The 10,562-nt window shown below is 33.6% G+C and overlaps 1 protein-coding gene across 2 annotated transcripts; it reads right to left on the bottom strand.

Annotated features, from left to right (window-relative positions):
- Nucleotides 1–245: 245 nt before the first annotated feature.
- Nucleotides 246–10,338, bottom strand: LOC105052171 (uncharacterized). Of its 2 annotated transcripts, none has more exons than XM_010932903.3 (7): nucleotides 9,939–10,338; nucleotides 9,497–9,539; nucleotides 9,293–9,361; nucleotides 8,017–8,176; nucleotides 5,883–6,156; nucleotides 1,222–1,469; nucleotides 246–558 (listed from the first exon to the last, which is right to left on the bottom strand). In XM_010932903.3, exons 1-6 carry the CDS (start codon nucleotides 9,990–9,992, stop codon nucleotides 1,278–1,280), a joined length of 792 nt encoding a protein of 263 aa, XP_010931205.1. In that variant the 5' UTR covers nucleotides 9,993–10,338; the 3' UTR covers nucleotides 246–558; nucleotides 1,222–1,277. The 2 variants fall into 2 exon arrangements, with proteins under 2 accessions (XP_010931205.1, XP_010931204.1); XM_010932902.4 differs by having other exon boundaries at nucleotides 246–515; nucleotides 9,939–10,337.
- Between the last annotated feature and the right edge of the window lie 224 nt (nucleotides 10,339–10,562).

Below are 10,562 nucleotides of genomic sequence, written 5' to 3' on the forward strand. Positions count from 1 at the left end.
CTTAGTTGCATGGCTTGAGTGCTGCCAGCATTCCCCATGAAGTTTTGGCAAGGATTCATCCAGGGAGGCAAAATAAGCAGGTGCAAAGCCCTACATGCACAGAGTTGGGCACCTAATCTCCTGTCGTTATTCCGGGGAGAAGTTCCCAAGGATAGAACAATTTTACGATGCTGGCCCCCAAAAAAAAGCCTCCCCCCCAAAAACAAAAAAAATTGTGTGGAAAAATGAAAGGAAAAAAAAAAGAGTGTCCCAAAAGGCAATTCCATTCAAATATAAAGCAGAAGGATCCTCTGCACTACAATTCCATTACCTTGTACATCCAAAAGTCAGGTTCAGGAAAAAAAAAAAAACAAGCATCATCAGCAGACATGCCCGTTGGAAGTCAAGTCTGTCAAAGGAAAACATCTCACTGCAACTCCACACATCAGGGTGTTCCCATCATCTCTGCTAGTTTCACCGACTCTGTTCAGTATGTTAAATCTTTAACATTCACCCACTTTTCTGTACAATATATGCTGCATACAGAATGGGGCAAATGAGCATTGCCTTCAAATTCATCTATAACAAATCAAAAACATACTTAGTCATCAATGAATCTCAGATTTACTGGTTGTTCGAGTAAAGTCGTCCATGTTATAGACATTATTTCACAGATAAAATTCCAAATAAATCATGAAGAACATTTGTGCATATTGGATCATATCAAAGTAACAATTGGATTTCTTGAGTTTGGTGCATTCCTGATGAATTCAAAAGATTTCATTTAAATCTCTGCACCTGACCTCCAACAGAGGGTCCAAAACATGGAGTGAACAACATGATTATGCAAATATCTTTGCAATGCCTTGGATGCAGCCCAGTAGCAACATTGATAGCAAGGAGATATATCATAAAAGTTTGAGGTAATTCAGAATTTACTGTTCCTAATGTCATAAACGCTATCAAGAGGCCAACTTATCTGGAACGAATGATTTAAATACTTGAATAATATTATAAAAAATTATACTGTAGTGGATAGGGAGTAATAAAGCCAAAACTATTCAGGCTTAATAAATTTTGAAAATAAAATGCCCTTAATCATCATGTGTTACCTGTCGAAAAATGGTGTTTACACAAACACAAATTCAGCAGAAGCATGGAACTCTTTAGTATTTCATACAGGAACAAATGATCACATAATTCAATCTACATTTGCATGCATCATGGGAGTCTGGAGCTTACCTGTACATGCTGCCATCAAATATGCTGCATGCCAAGATACACCCGAACATACAACCTCACATGAAGAAAAAAATTTTGATGAAGAGTGCAAGAGCAAATTGCAACAACAAGGCACTAACAATTAAAACCATCAGATCACTCCCCTCTGTATAAGCCTTTAAGTTTTGTGCAACGAACCAAGATGATGCAGCACCAGCAAGAATTATGATGACCCATCGGAAGATCTCAACAGGAGCAACCAATAACAACTGAAATTTCAGTTAAAGAATCCATAATTAGCTGATGATAAATAATCATTTTCCTACACTGGAAACAATTTTTACAGTACAACTGGCTGTATGCATCATTAGGATTGTAGTTGCTCTGCAAAATGAGCATAATTTTGTCCGTTTCCACCATATCTGTTAATCAAACATACACTTGATGATATATAGCTAATGGCAATACAGTACAATAGACTAGGAAAGAAATACTTGCATTTGTCATCCTTAACATTGTCAATGGATTTGAGTCAATCTAATCCATCAGATTTATAATTCACATCATCAAGCAGGAGGTACCTAATTATTATCATCGAAGAGCCTGGTCTAACTTCCTGATCAAATATCCTGCTTCTAGGCGGTGAAAGATTAATAGCTGACAATTGCAAGGAAGCTCACCAATGTGATATTTATCCTATTTAGGGTCTGTTTCATTGGGTGAAGTGGAAGGAAGTCACCTTCAAAGGAACTTTTGTCCACTTTTGGGCATTTGACTGCGCAAGCGAAAGATGAAAGGCACTTGGCCAATAATGGCCACTAAAGGGTAGAGTGACTTTTGGCCACCTAGGTTCCAAAATTACTTTGAAAGTGGAGATATTGAAAGAAGAAAGGAGGGTTTCATACTTCACCCCAACTTTTTAATAATAAATCAAAGAAATACTATTAATAACACTATTATTTATATTAGTAACAATAAATAACAATAAATAATTAACATAACATTATTTAAATATTAAAATAATACTATTAGTATTATTATTTAGCATTGAAACATAATCATTATAAAATAATATTATGTTATTAATTACATGGTTATATTCCGATTGAATAATAAATAATACTATTTAAATATGTAACTAATAATATAAAATGATATCATTTCAATATTAGATAATAAATAATATAATTAATATCATTTAATCATTAACAACTATAATTATTATTTATTGTTTAAATACTGAACATAATCAATATAAAATAATATTATATTAGTTGGTCAATACATGTTTATAATATTATTTAAATGTTGAGTAAATAATTAGTAATATCGTAATATCATTTCATCGAATAACAAAAAAACATAGCAATAGCATTACTCTTTATTATTAATAATAAATAACGTTATTTTAAATATAAAAAATCCTATTATTTTATTCATTCATGTCGATGATATTAATTGTTTAATATAATGCATAATCAATATTAAGCTTATTTAATCAGTAGTAACTAATAATATAGTTTATTATTTGTTGATTTATTAGTACTAAACTGTTTACTATTTCAATATTGAAAATCAATCTAAAATAATATTATTTTATTCAAAGTTTAAAACTGCAAATTTTCAAAATTCATTTTCCAAACAAACCAAACAACAAAACTTCACTTTTTTAAAAGTCAAAATTTCAACTTTGGCCACTTTCCTCAAGCCAAATGCCCTCTTAATCAAACTAAGGTTTGGGTGGAGGCATGCTCTTGAAGTGAAGAACCTCATTAGTGGGCAATTATTAGTTGTGACCTCCAAAGTGAAAAAAAGGTAAATTTTGCTTGCACATAGAGTTCAAGTGTCAACCGATTTAAAAGTTTGTTCTGTTGTTGATATAGATGCCTTCTTGTTGATAGATGTGGTACTCAATAAATCTTCAGCAAAAAGTCGTGTCCACGTGGTGCTCTCTCTTGGGTTGCATCCTGATTAACTCAAAACCTTTTCTGTTTTGAGATTAACTCAAAACCTTCCAAATTTGTTTAATGAATTTTTCATTCTCTTCTCTTTCCCACCTTTTGTGCACAAATGTTGGCCTCATTACCCAAGCACTTCAACTCTTTGTCATACATGTCAGTAAGATCTAAGTTATAATATATTTTATCCTTGGTATATGATCCCAAGCAACATTATTATTTTTTTCTTATGTGCCTCAATGAATATTGCCGTCTAACACTCCGAAGAACATAAATTGTAGCAGACCTTGTTACAGCCTTAGGTAGCATTTGGTGATCCAAATGGGATCACCACGATGATCTAAGATCACCAATAATCTAAATCCTGTGGTGATTTGATCACCAGTGATCTAAAATCATTGTCTTTAGTAGACCATGGCTTGATGCTTAAAGATCCTCGGATATCCATGAGTAACCTGTTTGGTATTCTATAAGAATCCATTGTTGATTATATAATACCAAAACTATCCATAATATATTCCACAAAAATATAGTTATTAATCATATATAATATATTATAAATAAAATATTACTATATTTATTAATAGATTAATAATTAATAATTAATAGATTCTATAAAAATATATTTATTAGTCTTATAAATTATAAATCCTATAAAAATATATTAATTGTTATTATGGAATTAATATTTTTATTTATACTTATAATATATTATTTATTAATATGAATATTTACTTTGATTAGAAAAAAAGGCAAATAGAAGTAATATATTAAATATTTTTATTATATAAATATAAAGTATAATAAGATATTTTTAATATAATTTAAAATTATCATTGAATCATAATATGATAATAATATGATTAATAATATCATATAATATATATTATAAATATAATATATAATATCACATTTAATATAATATCATATATATAATATTGATATAATATATTAATGATGTATTGATATACCAATTCTTTTTGCTAGGCTAAGGGGTACTTTTGTCCTTATATTTCAGTCCAAGATAATATGAATTCCTGACTTCGAGGACAAATATCCCATCATTGAGTTGAGGGGTGATTTGAAGAACGGGGATGATTTAAAATCATTGCCACGTAAGATCACTATGGTGTAACTAAACGCAATGATCTCATTAGTATCACCTTCATCCATCATCCTTGATCTTGAATGGATCACCTCATACCAAATGCCCTTTTAATGTTTAAAGATAAAGTAATCAAACAACCACCTGCATGCCTTCTTAAACCTCTTGCTGATTCTAAATGATCACCCTTATCTCTCCTTAGAATGAAAAAAAGATAATTAAAGTGGAGCATCTCCCAATCATCAATTTTTTTAACAACACTGTTGAACTTCAACCCCACCATGTAAAAACTGCAACACACATTATTGTTTGTTGTGCCAATTTTTTAACTCTTATCTTCCCATGTGTCCCTTATAATTGCATATTTGAATTTCAACCTATCCTTGTCTCTTGATTTATTATTATATTATATGCAAAGCATATTGCAAAATGTAGTTAAATTATCAAGAGCTGCGAAAATAATAACTTAATCATTAAGATGGAGCTCCACTCATCATAAGTTGAATCTAGGGCTTCATCTCATAGCCTAAAGATTCTTTCTTTCACCCAGTTGGCAACCTAAGAAAAGCATTAACCTTCATAAACTAAGCTTTTATGACCAACATCAACTGATTTCTGATACATCTAGTTATACGTGTAATAATTAAGGTTGAAGAATACCCCCTGAAATCTACCATTAGAAACATGATTGTATGACAACTATTACAAGCTTGTTCACACTCCTTTATCCATGCCCTAAAAAATGTTTGGTTAGTTTAACTTCTTCATGCCCACCAATACAACTATGATGACACACATACCTTCCGAGCCATTAAAACCATATGCACAAACTCTCTTTGACCTTAAATCTTCACATCAATCGCATAGCAAATGCAGTCATAAGGGGAAATTGAAGCACGAGAATCTTTTCACTTCTCAATTGTTTATAATCATTTTTCTCATAGATCCACAAATTCACTTACATTTGAGCCTCAAATTATTTCTCCAATGTCTACACAAATTAATGAAACTTCACTCAGTCAAATCCGATAAGAACCTATGCAGCCAGTGATGCCATGAGATATCCCTTAGAACAAGTTCTGCAAAATTTTGTTTCCATTTTAGCTTTCTTTTTATTTTTTTTTAAAAAAGAGCAAGGTTCATTCAATTATCATGAAAGAAAAAAACCTGAAAGACATCTTCAGCCTTAACTTGAAGGTAAGGGACAGAAAAGTAAAACAATAAACTAAATGAAATTGTTGAACAATTATTTTATCAAATTATTGAATAACCATTTTATGAAATGTTATTTCATAAAATGAGCCAGCAAAGCAGCCTCTGTGCTTAAACAAAAAAATTTAGTACGATGAATGATAGCTCTCCAAAAATTTCTTGGGAAGAATTACTCTTTGTAGATCATCCAGTTCTGAATAAAAAAAAAAAGGGGCTTCTTTTCCTCTAAACCCACATGATTTTTAGAATGGCTTTTGGACTAACAGAAGTGCTCATTCATTTAAATAAATCATCAATTAAGTAACTTAACTTGGATGATGAGTCTGCACGCAAAAGAAAGATTTGAGTATAATGTTTTGAACAGTAAGCATCAATAAGAGATATAAGAGATGTATCAAGAAACTTACGGAACTTGGTAGAAAGATGAACAGCGAGTAACCCCACATACACCAGAGATGTATGAGGCTTGCATTACATCCAACGTACTGAAGCAAGAAGTAAAATGCAACTGGCACAGCAAGTGCATAACCATATATGACACATGCTGCCCAATCTACAAACGTGACATCAAAGTTCCATACCGCATCTGGTTCATTTCTTTTGCGCATAAGATAAGTTGCACAGTTTCCAAGGGCAGCAAGCATGAATACCAATGTAGTAGAGATCCAAACGGGGCCATACCTGTAAGTGTCCAAATGCTTAATCATGTAAGCCACACATAAACTTGAAAAAGGGGGGAATATAAATATTTTTCTGCTATTAAATAAGCGCATTAGAATTCAATATATTGGTCACAGTCAACCAGCCAAGAACAGATTGACTCATTGACCAGAATGCCAAATAGGCGATGCTTAATTACAAAGCAGTGAGGGGAAAAAGGATGACTTCAATTTTTGAAAAATGAGGAACAATGATCAAGGAGAAAGTGCAGTCATATGCTAATTATAGGGGATTGCAAGAAGCTAAGCACAGGTAAGAGTGGAAGGAAGTGGAATAAACACTCTCAATCATTTAAAATGTGACTAGACTAAGACATAAAGTTTTTAACACATGCATGCTCAACAAACAATTAACTTTCTAAAGAAGAATGAGTTAACATTTCAGATAAGGTAATACTGTCTGATATAATCTAAGAGTCAGAGAAATGACATATACACAGATTAATTTAATCATTGCATGACAACATAAGCACAAATTTCAATAGCTTCATCAAAGAATATTCAGCACTAAAATTATCATTATAACCATCCTATTTACACTGACCTTTATTCATGAAAGAAAGGTGGTAAAAAAGCTTCCACAAGATAATCACAAAAAAAAAAAAAAACTCATTGGCCGCATTTTGATGCTGAAAAGCTAACTGGGGGTTAGATTTAATGGTCAATAACCACCCCCTAATCAGCTAACCACCCTTAAAGTTATCCCCTATTTAGTTGACATTCCAATGGTGGGATAAGTTGTACAAAAAGTGAAAAAGTAAAGATAGATAAGACAAAGCTCTACTGGTTAACTTTATTTTGCCCTCCCCCATAAGATAAAATTAACCAAGTGGCCTTTGGGGCATCCACCGAACAACTTTAACCCCCCAGAGTGTTTGGCTGGTTAAACTAATAACCTGTCCTTAACCAACAGATAACCAGAAACCAAACGTCCCCTAAAGGATTACTTTCAGGATAAAAGTAATAAATCAACAAAAAGTTAAGACAAAATAGCCGGGATATCAACATGCGTACCATGTAGGAGAAAAAATAATAGCACAGTGGCATTTAACACTTAAGCACAGGCAGGTAATGGTTACTTTTATTAATTCTTAGTACACATATATTTATGAGAACAGACTTCATATACTTGCATGAAGATAAAGACAGCATGAGAATATGACACATATACAAGCACTTCAAATGTGACAGAATAGATAACCTAACTTTCATTTGCCTGACAGACAATAGAGATCTAAATTCTGCAACTGATCATGCAGTTCATCCAACAGAATATATGGGGCAAAAGATGCCACAGCAGCCAGCTCACACTGCTCATTATAATAGTGTCCGATCGGAAATTGGAGAATTTAAGTCAAATTTGCCAACCCAGATCACCAAAGAAGCCTGAGAGTAGTACTAGCTATAACAGCGGTTAAAATATAAGCATCAGATATGTATGATCAAAACTGACAATTTCTTTAAGCACAATTTTGACAGGACAAACTTAATATGCTCATAAATAGACAAGGATATGATAATAAAGAAAATGGAGATATTTAACTTCAGTTAATATATATTATAGACATTGATAACATGATTTTTTAATCATAGAACAATTTATGTATGAGCACATAATAAATCTCTTATCCAGATATACACAAGAATCTTAAAAATATAGGCTTCCATTTCAATATATATTATGAAAAGTACACAGTAGTAGGGGAGAACATGCACAAATGGGGGAGAACCGTATATAAAAAACTGCATACAAGGAAAAACATCATCAACAGTAAATTGCAAGTCATATAATCAGTAATGATTACAGGGAGGAGTAACTCACATATCAGGATTGCCATCAATCTTCCTTGTAAAATCATTCAAGGGATACACTGAAGTAATGAGTCTATCTACCACAATATCAGTATCAATGTTGAAATATGGGGTGTATGATGAAATGCTACATACTCCTTTCCAACTGCTTGTAGCTTGCTCATCTCCACCTGCATCGACAGAAAAATGTTCTATATAAACAAGCATAGATAGTAAAGAAAGTAGCAGCAGATATAAATGAGCAGGTACAAAAACATATGATCATGTTTCAAACTATAATTAATACTGCAACATATTTTGGATAACAGCATAACATACAGCTTTTCCATACCTAAACACGTTACAAGATTGAACATGAACGTATGCTAAAAGGGCATGCAGATGTAGCTGCAGAAAGTACCTGCTTTTGTATGCCTTGGTATGTGCAGAAATGTATTTCTCAGAAAACCAAAAAACGTTGGTGCAGAAATACTGCACCTGAAGCCACATTAAGATTCATGCTGCTAGTAGTTTCCAAGAATGCAAATAGAAGTCTTTGAAGAAAGCAACAATCAAGAATGCAACCCCAATTCTGGCAAATGCTTCATTTATTGCTTTGACATGTCCAGAAACTAAAATTCCGAAGATCAAAACTTGATGGCTGTACAGTGGCCACTTTAGTTTCTCAGCTCTCTGCCCTTCTTGTGGTAGGGACGTTCATTAGATACCCTATTGTGGTAGGAACCCTCTTCAGGCGTTCTCTTGACTCTTGAGGTAGGAAGCTTCTGCCAGGTGACCCTCATCCTATTTTTTTTTTTTATTTCAATTTTTAACCGTATAGAGTAAATTTGTAACTTCCAGTTCCAGGAACGAACACTACAAACTCGCCTCTTTAGGCTTCATATATTTCAGATCATGGAGTTTTCACAATATAATTTTCAAACATAGGATGAGGCATCATCTTGAAGAAAAGGTTATTTGTAGAAGTTCTAGTAGTAAGAATAACATGTCAAGGGATTCGGAGAAACTAGGTCTCAACAACAAGCACAAACAATTCCAGGATTGATCAGGCATGATGCAAATTCTACACAAACACAAGGCACCCATAATAATTTCGCCTTAGGCAGGTATAGAAAATAATTAATGCGACTATTATCCATCTAACTGATCATAAATACTAGTAATAGCAAGAAATGAGATCATCAATTAAAGATTTGCAGGTCTCATCACTACAGTTCCAAACTTTCCAGGGCCAATCCAGTCATTAAACATGATATTTGAACAAAATTGTTTAAAAGCATGCATACCATATGCACTCCCAGGGGCTTGATAGCCTCCATTAGCAGGTGGAAAGCTTTGTAAGTTGGCAGACGAGGCTGCATATATGACCAAAAGGAGTCAAAAATTTTGATAAAAAAATCACAGAAACTGTGATTTAAATTTCCCTTGCTAAAATTAAACAGCAAAAATATGTATTATTAGTTCATCAAAAAAAAAAAAGGCATCATTACATTCACTAGCAGCGCCTCCTGTTTTATCCTCAGCTACCGCAGCCTGCAAGCAAATCACAGCAGGATATTTTTGAAAAACCCAGAAATTCAATTTCGATCAATACTGAATTAAGAAATATATCAAAGAAGACCAGCTCATATCACTGGAACTAGGTTTCATTAAGAACAAATTGGGAGGCGCAAGAATAAATTCTTTCGCTTTCTGAGAAAATACCACTAAAGAAGATCAAATATCTGGGAAAAAGAACATTTAGAAAGTGAGGGAAAAGATCAGATCGAAAAAAAGAACCAAGACGAATTTTTCTTGCAAAAACAAGAAGGCAAAAAAAAAGATCAGACCACCATGTGATTAAAGAATTCATGTTTTTCTTGAAAAGAAACGTTAGCGACGAAATCGAGTAAAGAGAAGGAAAAGGAGGAGGAAAAAGGGGAAGAGGCGTACGGGAACGGAGCCGAGCAAATGGCTGGTAGGGAGGCTCGAGTAACCTTCTTCCATGGCGGACTAATCTCAGCAGCAAAAGAGAGGCAGAATCAACGTTGTCTATAGAGCACCATTTCCAAGCCCAATCGGAGGTCTTTCCTTCCTCTCTAACGATTTCTTTTAACGGGAAGGAGCGCCAAACCGGGTCTTCTAATGCACCATACACAGGGTAGGTGATTAAAAGCTTTATTGCCAATTTTACCGCTGACGATTTGCAAAAAACCGGATCGGGGTGCGTTGAAGGGTACACCAACGAGTTACCAAAGTTTTTTTTTTTTTAATCCCTCCCCTCTCTTTCTTCCGCCTATTCCAATAAAACCCTAACCTCCAGATCTCCCCACCGACCACTTCTTCCAGATTGGTATTCTTTCTCACGCCACCGTGCTGGGAGCGAGTTGGTTGAGCCGGACCTCAGATGTGGTCACCGTGCGGTGAGAATAGGGACGCTGACAGAAACTCAATTTTGACAATAAAAATAAATTAGAATTTTCTCCTACAACGATGAATTTAGATTTTCTTCTCATCCTCTTTTATTTTGGTATCGATACGAGATTTTCTTTTTAGCTTCTTGGAGATTGATACCCT

Source organism: Elaeis guineensis, chromosome 10 (genome assembly GCF_000442705.2).
Source record: "Elaeis guineensis isolate ETL-2024a chromosome 10, EG11, whole genome shotgun sequence".
NCBI classification, from domain to species: domain Eukaryota; kingdom Viridiplantae; phylum Streptophyta; class Magnoliopsida; order Arecales; family Arecaceae; genus Elaeis; species Elaeis guineensis.